Here is a 17,096-nt window from a genome sequence, read left to right as displayed (position 1 = left end):
AAAGGATTCCATTTTGGCAAATGTCGTTTTAAAACCACCTCGAACCAGGAATAACGCTTTGCTGATGTGAACACATTTTTGTTTATATTTCAAGCAGTAAATCTCTACAACAGTGCACCCAGTGAAAACATGAAAATCGGAGACGATGTAACTGGCCATTGGCCCCACCCCTCACCTGGCCCCCCTTCTCAAATGGGGACAGGTTCGGGTTCCTGTTTAGAGAGAGGCGCGTGGGACCGGCAACCCCACGTTCCCGGTATTTCTCAGTCCACTCTGTAGCTCAGGCCGACGAAACCCATTAGGAGAGCCCTAGAGCCAGCGCCGCCAACATCTCAGCAGTGCGAGGGCTACCCTTCCTCCTCTCCCCGCGGATATGAGTAAACAGAACAGCCAACAGCTGGCAGCAAACCGCAGCTGGGACTGGGGCGAATCTGGACCTCAGGGCAGACTTTCAGACCTCACTGCCTTCTCATGGTACAACTCCGCCCCAGCCCTGTCATTCACCTGGCAGTGAAGTAAGCCCATATTTTACCATCTGGATTTTCTGGACCCCACTTAGTGCATTAGAGTAGAACTTTTAGTGTAGTTTAATCTACTTTAATTCAATGAATTCATCAAACAAATAGTGTCGATGCTTGGCACAGCAGGGGACAAAATGATTACTAAAACACGCTCCTTGCCTGTGAAGAGATGACTGTATATTTAGAAAATAGATTCCTAATTTAAAATACGTATTATAAGGCAAGCTCAATAGAGGGTCAGGCAAGAGTCCAGGGGCAGAGAGAGGAAGGAGAAATTTTTTAATGTCTTTTAAATACATTATTTATTTACTATTTGTTAGTAATATCTACTTAAATTTATAATAGTAAATATACAAAAATTTGATAGTTTTATTCCTTTTAAGAACTCGAGGATTAATGGCCAGGATGCAGTTCCCACTTCCACATGTAAATTCAATGAATGACAGAGGAATAGACTCTAGTCATCCTGTTGTTATAATGAAATAACAGCAAGTGAAACAACCCGGACTGTCCAAGGATTCTGATGAATCAACTGGATTGAAAACACGGTGCTGTCACCCATAAGGAACAAGCAACACGTAACCATTTCTCCACTTCGTCCCTCTGTTATCCCTTATATCACAGGCAGCATAAAACTGTAGTCAAAATACACAGACTTGGAATGGTATGAGGAGCTTGGGGAAACCTCTCTCCCAGATAGACATCTATGAAGCTGGTCAAGACCAACAGATAATCATTCAAAGTCTCTGGAGATTGATCAAAGAGCTTCCAAGAAATTGAGAAGCATTGTTTCAACAAAATCTATAGAAAGTCGGTAAGAAGAGTGGAAGGCTGGGACTGCCCCCCTTCTCCCACAGCCCTGTCTTACAGGACTGTTTCAGCAGCCGAGGGGCAGTTCCCACCTGCTCCAGCTCCCTGGGGTGAAAGAGCTACTCCAGGCGGTTACAGCAGCGGATGAGCGTCAGATCTCGTTTCCCCAGCAACGTGCGGCAGGAGGCCTACGAGCGGTTAGCAGCAGTTGGGTGGTACCTATTCCCCTACCCCCGTCTCCTGCTACATAGGGAGGATCTGAGTGGGATAGTGGGTGAAGCAAGCAGTCTCCTTTGCTCGTACAGGATGTATTACAGGAAGCTGATCCAGCAGGCTTGGCAGCCAAGTGACAGCTGCCATCTCCCCCAGCTTCCGAGGACAGAAGACTCACTCTGTGGACTCAATGCCGCCAATGAACATCAGCAGATCCCAACCTCCCCAGCTCTGGGCTGCAGAGGATCCACTCTTGGTGGTACAGCAGCTGGATGGTGGCCCCTGGATGGCAACACAGATTCTACACACATATACAAAACTCACAGAGCTCCTTCCACAGGGGTAAGAGACAGCCAGTGAAGAACGAGTTCCACGTCCCCCCATCCCAACTGCTCCGTAAGTCCTGCCTAGGAGAGGGTCCGAGTAAACTTCGCAAACGGCAACCTCTGTCCCTGCCAAGGGGCCCAACTTCAGTTGGATTACACTGTGGAATAATTTATGCCCCAGGGAGATGAAAAGTAAACTAACAGAAATGAACAATTCACTAGAGGGCCTCAACAACAGACATGAGCTGGCAGAAAAACAAACTGGGAAACACAAAAATATTTAGAGATTATGCAATCTGAAGAACAGAGGGAAAATAAAAAGGACAAAGCCTCAGAGAAACATGGAACACCATTAAGCTCAGCAACATACATATAATGGGAGAACCAGAAGAAGAGACAGAAAGGAGCAGAAAAAAGTTCAAAGAAATAATGGCTAAAACTTTTCCAAATTTGATGAAAAACTTTAATCAACACTGAAGTTCATCAGTGAACTTCAAGTAAGGTAAATGCAAGGAGATGCACACCGGACACATCATAGTCAACATGGTAGAAGTCACAGACAAAGACAAAATCTTGATTAACAGCAACACAAACACACAACTCATCACTTACAAAGAACGCCAGTAAGATTAACAGACGACTGCTCCCCAGAAACAATGAGGGCAATAAAGCAGCAGGAAAGCATATTTCAGTGTGCTGAAAGAAATAACTCAAACAATAATCTAATATCCAGCAAAACTACTTTTTAAAAATGAAGGCAAAATAAAGACATTCCCAGAAAAAACAAAAACTGAAAGAATTCTTTACTAGCAGACCTGCCCTAAAAGAAACACTAAAGAAATTCATCAGGCTGAAAGCAAGTGACACCAGACAGTAATTTGAATCCACACAAACAAAGCATATTACTAAAGGTAATTACATGGTTAATTATAAAAGACAGTATAATAGTATATTTATTCTCCTTTCTCTTCTTAACTGATTTTCCAGCCAGCAGTTTCCAACCTGAGTGCAAAAGTAATAAAGGAAACCCTAGAGTTATCTGTCAATATTTCAAACAGGTAAGAAAAGTTTACCTTTTCCTAAAATTAATTGGCACAGACTAATTAAAATGTCAAGTTTCTTTACTTTTGGCTAGGCTTTTATCACGTGGGTACTGTCAATTTTCTTGTACTGACTTCTAACTACAGGCCTCTAACCAATTTTTTAATGGAAAGATGAATTACTATTACCTAATAAATGGCATTTTTTTTGGTAAATAAAATGAGTAAAGCACGGGACTCAAGGGAAGAAAGGGAGATGGAGATCACAGATCAAGAATCATTCTTCTAATGACCAACTATGAACACATCCTCCCCTGGGTTTCCTGAAGTCCAGAACTCCACTCCCTTGTGACAGCCAGAACCAAACCTCAGGTTCTCTGGCCTGCTGGCCCCTAAAGACATCACAGGTTTTTGTCTGCTACCTGATCTGACCCCTCATACTTCCCACATTTTCTCTGAACTTAAAAAGTCAGAAACTGTAAGAGAACCACACAAGTTGCAGCACGTAATGGGTTAGCTCCATCATCATCTGGGTCTGTGCGACCCCCCGGAGCACAGGACTCCACAATTCAAGTCTTCCTCACTGGAGTGTGCGCTATAAAATGTCACCACAGTCCATTTTAGATGGCTTCTTTTAAATGAAGTTCTGTATTTTGGCATAAGACAAAATGTAAATCAAAGTTTGTGTTTCCCATGGCAGATTCATCTTAACAAATCAATGTTACACAAGAAAGAATAAACTTCCATACTATTTTCATGTAAATGAAGTCCACACACAATAAAATATCAACCCCAAAATTTAAATAAACGCTTAATAAGACCAGACTATATATATGACTGCAAAAACGTCAACAATTTGCAAAAAGGACTAAGGTACCTCTGCATTATTATAAAAAGCTGTGCTATTTTTCTCTTGTACATCTTCCCCTCGTGCTGTAAAGAAGGTTAATGGGTAGAAATCCTTGTGTGCTGGCTGCTTTCCACTGGCCATCAGTTTGCCCTCATAGAAGAGCTCAGAGGTGTAACTGCAGAAAAAGACCGAAATAAATAAATAAATAAAAAGTAATCTATCATCAAAATTAATTTTACCCATAAGAAAAAATTACCAGTCAAATCTCACGTTGCTTTATGCCCATGATTAATTTTAATCCAAACATCTAATACCCATGATGCCAAGATTTTCACCAAAATTAGCCACAGCAATGAAAACACACTGGGCTCCTGGTATACCACTGATAAATGAACTGATCTGGGGAAGGCATGAAGCCAGAACATAGAAAGAAAAGGAAGAAACGATGACAGTTCAGTACTAGATGAAACTCTTGTTTCATGAGGAAATTTGCTAGCTGTTATGGTTTTCTATACTAAAAATTTTTAAATGTATATTTTTATTTATGTGGATCATATACTTATGCAATCACAAAGATCTATAGACACTGAAACAATACACACAAGTAAAGGGTATTCCAGTCTTCAACTGTAAAATGAATACTCTTTACTAATGAAGATACTACGTAGTACTCGATTCATCACTGACTGCAGCAAATGACTGGCAACAACAAAAGAGGAATCACCTTTCGAGATATTGATAAAAGCCATATTTAAATCTAAACTTTTTTATATCTCTCCTACTGCTTTCAGAGAAACCTAAAAATTATTTTCACATGACTGCCATAGTCAATATTATTAAATTATACTAAACGTGAAAAACTCCTAAGTTGTTGGTGGTGGCAGTGACAGGAGCGCAGCACGAAGGGGCTTCCCAGGGTGCGGGAACACTGTTTTTCGGTCTGGATGCCGGCTGAGGGGTGCGTTCGGTTTGCGACTTTTCACTGGGCTACCACTTATGATACTTGTATAGATGCATACTATATTTAATAGAGACCTTTTAAAACTTTACTACTAAGTTTCATGGTTTTCTTTCCTTCCTCCCTCCCAGCCTTCCTTTCTTTTAAAATAGACTCCTTGTATAACACAGCCAGACACACATATGCAAACCATTATGTGGCTTGTCAACATATTTGTTTATGACATCATGTAGTTTTACGTATACATTATATATTTAGTCACAGAAAAATATGTTTATTTTTCTAGGAACAGTGCTGTTTTGAGTCCCCTTCCACCGGACCACACGAAGTGTGACAGAGGGGCAGTTCACACCTACTTGATGATAGCTTCGTGGGAGCGGTAGTTCTCACACAGGAGGATCCTGCAGGGAAACTCGGCAGGGTAATGCTCATAGAGCCGGTCAAGCAATGAAACGTGAAGGTTTCTCTCCCTGGCAAACTCACTGTAAACAAAAGGGCTGAGCTGTAACAGAGAGACACATGGAGAGAATTTAACTAAATATACAAGTAGTATTTTTTTTTTAACATACTTTAAAAAATATCCACCATGCTGAAACTTCTGATGTACTAAACCTCAACATGCTGAATGCTGGAATAAGCAGAGTCAAAAATATTTTCTAGGAACAGTTTTACTACTATAAAGAATGAGGCTAAATTGTCTAACTTTTCGTTTCAGCATGCCAACACTAACCTAGAGTTTCTACACATAGGTTAATAAAGGACTCTTCCAACTTAATAATAAATAGCTCCTACCTTAGTAATTTTAGGGATGCAACCCACTGCATCACTGGGGGAGTCAATCAACTGTCTCACTAAAATTAAGCAACTACTTTAAACAGTGAGCTAGCAGGATACACCGCCTATGACTAAAACACTTATTTTTAATAATTAGCAAAAAAGCCATCTTTATCTCGTAAAGTGTAAGGAGCCATCCTTGATTGTAACTTTGATGCTAAGAACAAAATTAAACTTCTGGCAAAGAAACAAAAACAGAACTTGTCCCTCTACCTCCAGCTCTTTCCTAAACGGACAGCCACAATGCTGTGTAGCTTCAACCTCAGCCGACCGTGACAAAAGAGAGAGAACCTCAGACTGAAACTTCGCAAAATTGATATTTTAATAGAAAAACTGTAAGTTTCTTTCATACGTCGGTATTAAGATCAGACAAGTTCTTTGAGATTTCGGTTATTATTTTTAATTAAGCACTTTGTTTCCCATGATAATGAAACATTAACCCTTCAGGAAAACAAATGTTGGAGACAGGAGCTGGGGAATCGTAAGAAGGACCATTGAAATTTATTTGATAAAGAAAAGTAAGAATCAAATATTCATACTACAGAGAACTGAACTTCAAATTAATAAACATGGCAATTAGGACACGGATAGACTCATTCATTCCACTCTCTATCCAAAGAAGGAAAACAAGTGGGGCGGGGCAGGTAGCAATTTTCCTTCAGAATCACCAACATCTTCCACTATTAGTACAGAAATATTTAAAGTACTTAAACTGACATATGCGCATGGCACAATTTCATAGGCTGTTTTAGAAAACAAAATATTAAACATCAAAATATAACAGAAGCTTCTTTCAACATGGTGACTCCGAGGGCACTCACCTGCATGTGGTCACCAGCCAGGACAACCCGGGTGCCCTTAGTTGCTAGCGCCAGGGGCATGATGGTTTCACACTCCATGGCCTGCGCGGCCTCATCTAACAGAACGTGTGTAAAAAACCCTGCGAAGCACAGTGTAAACACAGGACCGCATATTACAGCAGTGATAAAGGCAGGAGTGGTGTCTTTCTTTTCTGTTAAGGAAAGAGTTTAGTGTCCTGATTTAAGAGCTGTGAGTACTTTTAATGCCAGTCCTCAATTTAGAAGATCATATATTTAAATCATTATTTAAAAAATAGAAGTTGAAAGGAATAACTATTTTACTCAACAATAGATATGTAAATGGCATCTGGTACTAATGGCCCCAAGACTAACAGTTAAATCAGGACACATAAAAAAGACTTTAAAAGTACAAGATAGCAGCTTTTCACCACAAAGAAAAGCTGGCAACAAAACAGTGATAGGCCCAAAATCCTTTCACTATTTATTTGCTAAAACACCAAAAATAAAACAATGGTAGTTTATAAGTAACTTTAGCTTAAACACACACATTCGACATTAAAGAAAATCATACCCAAAATCTAATATAAAGGAGAAAGTGATAATCTAACTTTGATCAAAAACAAAGGTTATCTGTTAGCCAATTCACTATTTTGATTATTTAGGTTTATTGTGTGTGTGTGTGTGTGTGTGTGTGCGTGCGCGTGTGTGCGTACAGATTATACACAATTTTTTAGCCTAAGACCCTATCCTGGCTGTAAAAATATCACCAGTCTGAAAAAGAAAAAAACGAAAGTGACACAACAAGTATCAAAAATCCCCCAGATGCAAACACCCACGTCTGGGTTACTGCTGCCACTCACACGGAGGCGCAGGAATCTGTGCACAGAAAGGAGGAAAAGCCTCTTTGCCCCTAAAGAGGAGACAGAAGAAAAATCTTCTTGTTGTCTCAATGTGTAGAAGTGAATGTTGCCCCCGATGGCTAGCTCACTGAGGTAGGGAGAGGGGGGCCCTGTTTTTACTAGCACAGCAAAAAACACAAAGTAGCTTCTCAACAGAATGACAAGGTGTGACTCTCTAGGTTAATTAGCCTCCTGTGAGTTGGCCCAAGAACCTAACCTCTATTTCTATGAATAGCAACAAGTTCCAAACAATCTGTTTATACAACTTCCTAATGCCACTTGTTTCTAGGCTGGGAACTTTCTAAACCTTACTGACTGGCAGTAATAACCACGACCACCATCACCACCATCATCACGTCCATGCAAACAAATGGCTATGTTGACAGTACAAGCATCAATAACTGTTGTCTATTTAATGACAGTGGCCCAAGCATGATTTGGACACATGCATTTTTCTCCCTGTTGAGGAGAATTTGTGCTTTTTGTTCTACAAGACTAATTAAGGAAGATGACTATACCATTACAGGATCAAATTGGAAAAAACTGAGACTAGTGAAAAAAATCTACTGTTTTCATTAGATAACATTTTAATTAAATAGAGCTAGGCTTAAATCAGGAACTGAATAAATCATGAAATTGTTATACTGTTGCTTAAGCTAGTAAAAGAAACCTGAATTAGTCAAACTGATTTAGCCTGAGCCTTGGTTGTCTTAGCTGTAAAATAACCCTCCACAGAGTTGATATGAGAATTAAAGTATAAACAATGCCTAAAACAAAGCAGATAGTTGACTTCCAATAAATGTTCTACACTCTTGCTCTTCAAAGCCATTCTTTACTCTTCCTCAAAACTATACTGTTTAGGAGGCTTGGGTATTTAATTTACGTGGCAAATATGCAGAGTATAATCATGAAGTAATGAGACTGATTGTTAAATAAACATACCAAAATTTACATTGCAAATAAGTGTTGTTCCATCAAAGAAGTCAGTTGAGAGGAAATATAACTCATTCCAATGGATGCAGCCACTGTTCAAAACATTTTTGAAACTCTGCTTTTGTAACTGCCCTCACCAGCCAGCTATGAGCTGCGTGCACAAGAAAAATAAGTCTCATTACATGAGAGGCACGTCTCTCTCTCTTTTTTTTTTTTCAACCCCTAATGGTATTGCTCAGTTTGATAACCTACCTTATTTACCAGACATGTCTCAGAAAGATTTTGAAGCTTTTCTAAAATTAACTCTACCCTCAAAAAAGAAAGTTTGGCCACTGTTCATTCTTTAAGATAAACAGAGGTTTATCAAGGGCCTCCAGGTGTCTATACCCTGGGCCAAGTGCCAGGAATACAAGGTGAAGAGAACTGTCTCTACCTTCCAGAGACTTAAAAGAATTTGTCACTGGCTCTGAAAGCAATTCCAAAAGGAGAGAGCAAAAAGGCGTTGACCAATGTCAACAATTATAATACAGCGGTAATAAATGAATATTCTTCCAAAGCAACTAACTTAAAGTGATATCACATTTTGATGGTTAAGTTCTGCCATATTTATCAGAACTTCTTGTCACCATCTGTCTGTACTTTGTATAATATTAGTTTGATTTTACATAGTTTCTGTACTTAAATAATCTTAATAGTATGTTATAAAAAAACCTATCATGATTGTTGTCTCTACACTGTATTAACGGAAAACTACTTTAAAATTAAAAACTTGAGAAAATTGTAAAAAAACCAACACTGTCCAAATTTGCATTTTTCACATGATCAATAGTAAGTAAATACCATCTGATCAATTAGAGAACAAATAGAGTAGCAGTCACTAAAATGTTTAAACTAGGGGTTGATAATTTTTGTGTGTGTGAAGGGCCAAACAGTACACATTTCAGGTTTTTCTGGCCATACAATCTCTGTTGCAGCTACTCAACTCAGCTGCTGTAGCACAAAAGAATCCATAGAAAATATAGGTAAATAAATGGGCATGATTGTGTTTCCAGCCAATAAAACTTGATTTACAAAAACAGACAGTAGGCCAGATACGGCCCACAGGCCAACCCCTGATCTCAACTGAATGCAGAGCCCGGTGCATTCAGACACCCTTTCTGTGTCTTGAGTCAGCATACCAGGTTCAAGGTCCAACTGACAGAGGTACTGGGAAGTATTCAATGTAACAACAACCACTCGGTGTTTAAGAATGTCTTCTTTCTGTGGCATCTGAAAGGTGGAATGTGCGCTTGAGATCAAACAGTACTGATGCACAACTGGGTGGACAGTCTTTACCCAGCGATTTCTGAAATATACCCTATAAAAGAAGATAACATTTCCTATTTATACTTATTAACATCTTACCAGTATCTGATTATCAAAATATCGACATTATGATTTTAAGACTACAATACCTGGAAATTAACAAATAAGTCTGGTAACTGTTAACACTCTGCTGGATTAGAATTTAACATACAACTGTAACTCCCCCCCACCAAAAAAATGAATCAAGCAGAAAGTATATACACTATGATAAGATAAATATCTAATTATTTTTAAGTGTTCAGAATAATCTTACAACAGAATGACACACAGAGTTTCATAAGCATTAGTTTTTTTACTTCAAAACATTCCCATTTGGGAATTACTTTTTTTTCCTAGATTATTCTTACAAAAATATACTTATATTTTAATTATCTATGCTAATAAAATATAGTGAATTGCATACTTACAAGAGAAATTTAAAAGTTACTTGCATTTCACTTTAGAATATATTCTTATACCTATATTTAAATAGACCTCTATCTAAAGTTCTGGAAATTTAAAAATAAATTTAAATTTTGGACCATCAGAAAATCTTAAGAAAGAGCATCTCTTCTATTAATTGCAAAAGAAAAACAGAAACGGGACTCATACAACAGATTACTAAGATGGTACAGAACCAACTCATCCGTCCGCCCGCCCACCTCCCCCCATCCCTAACCACCCCCCCCACATCACAAAGATCTGCTGGGAATCTACTACGGTCCAGCACAGAGGCAAGTCACACGGCTTGCAAACTTTCATAAAGACTTTGGATTTATTCTGATTTTAATGGAAAGCCATCAGAGAGTTGGAACAGGGCACATGTCATGAGACATGCCTTACGTTGTTAAAGGACCCCTCTGTTTCTTTGGACGGAATACGCAGTTTTGGAGGCAGGAAGAGGGCTGGACAGTGGTGTGTGGTAAATGTTGAACAATCAGCCTTCGGAGGGGTGGGGAGGGGTGACCTGATCGGCAGTGTTTACTGGTTTCTGGGGTATAAAACCTACTATCATGGCCAATTTCACATGAACTTGGGCAGACGTGCACATGATTGGCTCTCACAAACCAGTACCAGCTGCTCCATCACACCAGGGACTGGGAGAGAGGCAGGGGGAGGGGGCAATAGTAAGGAGACCCATTAGGAGGCCGCTGTAAGGATCCGGACAAGAAAAAATGACAGCTTGAACCAGGGTGCTAACAGTAGAGATGTGAAAATGGTCAGATCACTGCACATTTTGAGAGTAATGCTGACAGGATTTACTGATACACTAGATGTGGAATTTAAGAGAAAGGATGTTCCATGGCTTTGAAACTGGATGAGTGGCAGCAGTGGTGATAGAGAGGAACAAATCTGGGGTGGGAATTGAGAATTCAGTTTTGGACATATTTAGTAGCAGACCTCCAAGTATCCAGTAAGCAGAGGTATTTGTAAGTGTGGAGTTCAGAAGAATGCCTAAGACAAGAAATATACAATTGAGATCATACTTAAACCCTGAGACTAGAAGAGCTCACCTGGAGAGTAAGTGTAGATAAAAAGGAAACTAGCTGGAAGAATGGCTGATGGACCACTTCCACATGTAGAGGCTGGGGAACGGAGGGACACAGGAAAGGAGACTGGGAAGGAGCAATCAGCGAAACAGCAAAGAACTTAGGAGACTGTGAGGGTCCAATCAAGGGACATAAACTTCCACATCACTAAATCGTTTGGACATTTTCCAGGCCCATCAAGTTACTTATTAGCAGCATCCAGCTCTGTGGTTGCTCCCTCCTTGAAATATTCTCTCCCTCAGCTGCCATAACTCAACCGCTCCCTGCTTTCCTTCCACCTCTCTAAGCTGGTTCCTCAAGGCTTAGCCTTTAGTGCTCTCGTCAAGCTCTGTCCTCTCACCTGACAATCTCATCCCAGGCCCATGGCTTCAATTACCACCAATACCCTGATGACTCACACATTCTTCTCTCTCCAGCCAAGACCTCACCTCTGAGCTCCAAGATGCATATCCAACTATTTATTTGACATCTGTCTCCTCTAGAATGTTTCAAAGGCAGCTCAAATGTCATATGCACAAATACTAACCTCATGATCTTCTACAATGTGTTCTAACCCTCCATGAAACAATTAAAACTGGTTATTGTCTTTTTGTAAGCAAAGCAAAAAAAAAAAAAAAAAAAAAAGCATTTAATAAATGTCCCTAATTTATAAATAAATTGTAATAGAGGAAAGTAATGTATTTTAAAAGCATTACTATGATAGGAAGGACTGTGAAAGTAACCAACACCACTCCTAAAAGATGTAAAAATCTTAAACATGCTTTAGGATTTAATAAAAAATGTTTAATCAGATCAGCAAAGCAGAATTTACTTTTAAATATATGAAAAATCTCATTTTACAAATTATCTGAAAAAGTATTTACAAATTATGATTCCATTAATATTAACTTACGTGTGTATATTTAAGCATATAAATGACTAGAAATTAAACTGTAAAATGTTAGTAGTATTTATCTCTGGTAAGGTTATAGATAATTTTTATCCTTCATGCTTTCCTATATTTTCCATATTTTCTTAAATGAACATTTCATTATAAAATTGAAAAATTCATTTTTCAAATTACTTATCAAATCTAACTCCAGGCACTGCTTCTTTCTCAAAGAAAAAATAGAAATTGAAGTTCTAAGCCTCATTACTGACTTTTTTGTAGTTACCTTGGAAAGCTAGCTCAAGATGAAGTTAGTAAGAATACAAAGTTTGATCATTGGCCCATTTCCTTAAAAAATAATAGTCTAGTGTTGACTTAAAAAAAAGACTTAAATATTTTCTCAGTACCTTCATTTTGTGCAACATTTAAGGTAGACACTGTCTATAAGATTATTTAAAACACATCCAACAACATTTTTCAAAATTGGAGAATTGACACTTTCAAGTCCACGGTATAAAAGGTGACACCAACTAAGTAATTTACATATTTCTAGAAATAAACTGTCCACATACCCCACATGAATTATAATGAAATTTAAAACAGAAGACTGTCTGGTAATATATCATCTTAATTCACTGAAATTGTATTCATGTATTGAATTCATATGCAATGAACACCCCCAAAATATTATTACATAAGATACTACAGAATCAGAAAGACCTTATTTATTTATTTAAAGATCTTTATAAAATAACATATACCTTCTATTTGTCCAGAAAACAGTAAATGTACACTTTCTCCATAGATAGCCTTTATCTAATAAGTGATAACTGCCAGAATCAGCTACTGATTTTCAGAACCATACACAGAAACTATGTTTTCCTCTCTAGTCCATTTTAAAATCTTCTAATTCTAATAAAGTAAGAAGTAAAAACTGAAACTAAATGTAATTAAAATGGATTCTAAAACCTCCATCCCAAAATAATTTAAGCTCAACTCCTGGCAACTAATAGAATTTTATACATTTTAACCACAAGTGTGCATATTTAAACATATTTACTGTTTTAACTATTTAATGTTTATGGCTATTTTCCTACTTTGTCACGTTTACTAGGGCCCACTCTAAGCTACAGTGTGAGAAGGTAAACTTGTCATCATCACTCTTATTCCACAGACAACAAATCTTCAAGTTCACATGCGGACACTTCGGGCCCTCTTGTGTTCTTTCCCCTGCATTCTGGGACAATTCACATAAAGCTGATCTCCCCAGCGTGCTCAGCCATTCTAATTTTCTCTATTCCATCTCCCATACCACTCATATTTGTTGTCCATCAGGAAAATTATAAATTAATCTCAGTTAATGTAATAATAGATGGTGCTAATAAATCCTAACATTTCAATGTATTAACCCTCCTAGGAAATACATTCACAAGTTAACATCTTTCCTGAACAAAAAAACTATGGTGAAAATACAGCGCCACATAAAGGCCAAGCCTTTTCTTATTTTATTCCACTTACTAAATGAAATAACATGAAATTTGTATTTAAATAATTTAAATATTTTCTACTAGAGGGCAAGTTTCTGTATTTGGGCCACTACAACTATACATAGACCCTACTGGAACATAACTTCTTATCCTACATATTTAGATGCACTACATGTTGGATTGTAATGCCCAAAACATAATTTTACATGGGAAAAGCTAAACATAATGCTAGCCAAATAATGGATTTCAGTGTTTATCAACCACAGCTGTCCTGCCCCAAACATCAAATGACCTATGCTAGGTCAACCAAGCTTTGAGGGGTCTTCACTCCACTGTTTCCAACCCAAGTACAATGATAAATGAGATTGTCACAGTTCCTACATAACATACATACACAAACATAAGCACACACACAAGCTCTACCAACAATAAAACATCTTATCGACACTGAAGTAAGAACACTCATAGCAAAAATGCTACTAGCTAACAATTTCACTTATGAGCTAAAAAAGATTAGAATCTGAAGCAAACTAGTTATCGATGAATTTATCCATTGGTAAATATCACATTTTCATTTATAGTGACTGTATACATGTGATATTTTCTTATCAAATAAAACTGGGTTCTACTTAAAATACTTATTTCTTCTCTAATTTGTCTTCAGAGTAGAAACAGAGTGTGGCATAAAAACCTGTGTTAACAGGCCATGCCACTTTTTCCTTTTTTGTTCTTTTTAATGCAATTGCAAAATCATTCAAATGGCTTTGCTTACGGTTATTAAAGAATTAAATAGCGTAACCTCATTTTTCCATGCCTGGGCTCAACTAGAAAGAAAGTTAGTGAATTATGATTCAAAAGTGTGGTTAGAAATTAATTTTTAAACAATAATTGTATTTGAACAACATAGGGCATGACACATTAGTTTGTAAAATGGCAAAACTAAACATTAATTCATATAACAATGAGAGCAAATGGTATAATAAATAACCATTTAATGGTTCTTTATTGTTTTCTGAAGAAAAGGATTTTATTCCCCCACAACCCTATATTTAAGAACATTTCATATCCATAGACACTTAGAAGACCTGTATTAACCTAGAACTTTCTTTATCTCTTAAATGATAGCAAAGAGCTGTAAGTACCAGTCGGTTACACCGTGCTGCAGAAATCACTTCAATTTCATGCTTCTCTAATGTGTAGCGTCTATGAAATTACCTGCATGATCACAGTCAAAATTTTATTTCCATAAACAACTATCACTGCATGACTACTCTGCCATGCAAAATATGCTAGAATTTTAATTAAAATTGATTTAATCATAATTTATTAAATCATAAATTTATATATAGTAGCTTTTAGAGGAACACATCAAAATCGGCTCAGATTGTAACAACATTTTTTACATACAGAACTTAAAAAAGGATGTCTTTCTCTTTACTTAATGTTTAAGAAATGAATGGTCAAAGATTTTTAAATTTTTCCTTAATTTAAATGGTTTCTTCAAAAGGCATAACCTCCAAATGCCAATGCACAGTTAAAGATTTTGGTTTTCTCAAAGTTACTAAAATCTTTATAGACACCTTTTCTTAAGAATAATAAAGTATGATACAGAGACATAATAAGCCTTAAAAAAATACCTGAGAGGTCTTGCCTGGGGATTGCCTGCTTCTACATATGGATGTAAATAATCCTTTATGTAGAGGTCAGCAGCACTATTAGAATGGGTGCAAATGAGAATCCTGCTGAAATAAACGGTGCAAATAAAAAGAATGATAAAACACAAAACTATTCAAGCAGTATAATACCCAAAAAAAGCAGTGGCCATTTTAATATAATACATTTCCCTCAACCTACTCGGTAACCTCTAACATATTACTCAATTATGCTTTTAGGAAATTATTATTAAAGCTTAATTACTCTTTAAGCTATAAAGGAGATAAGTTCCCCCAAATTATTTTTAAATCTATCATATAAAATTATTTTTTAAAAACCCAACCCTTTTGGCACTAACATTTATCACAATCTCTTAGCAGACTTGGCGTTTTGAGGACTATTTAAAAGCTACCATTCTCTATGTTGCCAATTTTTAAAAACAGTACGTTTTCAGAGAATTCAAATTTTAGTGCTTTGGGGTTTGAGTGTGGCTCTTTTTCTTTATTTGTATTTTTAAAAAATTTTTACAAGCAAGATGAAAACTGTCTCGCTAGCCCTTGCTTTGTCTTCACAACAAGCACAGAAACTGTGCCCTGCTGACGAGACCAGGTCACACACAACGCCACCTCACCTGGTCTCCTGCTGCTGGAGAATGTGCTTGACGGCCTGAGCTAGGGTGAATGTTTTGCCAGTGCCATAGGGGCCGATGATGAGAACGGGAGGCAGCTGTATTGAAAGTGGGGTTGTAACGGCCAGAACAGCCTCCTTCTGTTTTGCGTTTAGCCGAGGATCCAACTGCTCATCCCATTGTCTAAAGAAAATTAATATGTAAGTTATTTTAAACACATGCATCTTATTCATAAGCAGAACATGGCACACAAGTATCTTGAATTTCACTGAACCATTAAAAATACTGAAATAACATAGCATCTATAAAAACAAATGTTTATTCTAAAACTACTTTTAAAAAAATTCCCAACAAAGTCGGTGTAGGGTGTTTTACTACTCTGATCAAAATTCACTTTAGTTATCCTGTCCTTTCCAAGTGCAAAAAGATTCTGGTAACTAACCAAGAGACATCACAACACACTTCCAGTCTAGTTGCTAAGTAGCAGCAGTCTCTTTGCATAGCAAATAAAATGGAAAAGGGAAACTAACTGATTTTCAAATTCTAATCCATTGAAAGATCTCTCAGTAAAATTTAAAACAAAAGAAAAAGAAAAAAACCTGTGTCACTGGTTAAGAGACATCAAACTTTTATAAAGTTCTTAATTCAGAAAAAAAGCAGGTTTTTTTTTAAGGTCAAACAATATGAAATGTTTTCTGATTATTTTCACACACACAAATAACATACGTATGTCCTATTTTTCTGGGTAGAGAACACCTGTCATGGCAACACAAATGGCTGTTGCAATGAAATCTATCTTATTTTATTTTATTTTTTTTTTTATTATTTCCGATTTTAATAGAATTCATTAGGTTCAGGATAAACTAGTATGATCTCAAAATTCATAGCAATTTCTATTCTTTACGCATTCTTACCTAGTGGCCTTTTCTTTTTTTTTTTTTTTTTCACACACACACACTGTATTTTATTTTTACAAGAGATAAATAGACTGACACCAAGCATTGTACATGTGAAATCTATCTTATTAGTGTCCCTTCTATGACTTGGCTAAGTTTTGAAGATTTAAATGGATGGCAGATGCTGAAAGGGATCAAACTAAGTGGAGAATCAACAGCATTCTTTCTCGTAACTACAATTATGATACTAAATATTACAACCACTATGGTAAAAATGATAGAGATGTAAACCAAAATAGGAAGGGCGTGTAGAGACTCTTAGAAAATCTGCAAAATGCCTACAAAATAACCCTGAAATAGGAGGACACAGTTTAGACAGCAAAATGCCCACTCTGTGAGGCTACTCTCTACTTAAACAGAAGCTAGTTATTTACGGAAAGTTTTCTTAACTCTTTCAGTTTTAAA

The 17,096-nt window shown here is 37.1% G+C and overlaps 1 protein-coding gene across 9 annotated transcripts in view; it reads right to left on the bottom strand.

Moving 5' to 3' along the window:
• Nucleotides 1-17,096, bottom strand: part of HELZ (helicase with zinc finger) — a 155,736-nt gene that overhangs the window by 69,860 nt on the left and 68,780 nt on the right. For 7 of the 9 annotated variants that reach the window (XM_059909048.1, XM_059909046.1, XM_059909051.1 and 4 more), the window contains 6 exons: nt 15,739-15,918; nt 15,092-15,196; nt 9,384-9,562; nt 6,374-6,492; nt 5,075-5,220; nt 3,788-3,935 (listed from right to left, as the gene is read on the bottom strand). In XM_059909048.1, the coding sequence (XP_059765031.1) occupies nt 3,788-3,935; nt 5,075-5,220; nt 6,374-6,492; nt 9,384-9,562; nt 15,092-15,196; nt 15,739-15,918 (877 nt within the window). The remainder of the gene's footprint in view (nt 1-3,787; nt 3,936-5,074; nt 5,221-6,373; nt 6,493-9,383; nt 9,563-15,091; nt 15,197-15,738; nt 15,919-17,096) is intronic. The other 2 variants (XM_059909053.1, XM_059909054.1) reach the window with 2 other exon arrangements.

The sequence above is a fragment of the Balaenoptera ricei genome, chromosome 20 (assembly GCF_028023285.1).
Source record: "Balaenoptera ricei isolate mBalRic1 chromosome 20, mBalRic1.hap2, whole genome shotgun sequence".
Taxonomy (NCBI): Eukaryota; Metazoa; Chordata; class Mammalia; order Artiodactyla; family Balaenopteridae; genus Balaenoptera; species Balaenoptera ricei.
This window is presented reverse-complemented; position numbering and strand designations above follow the sequence as displayed.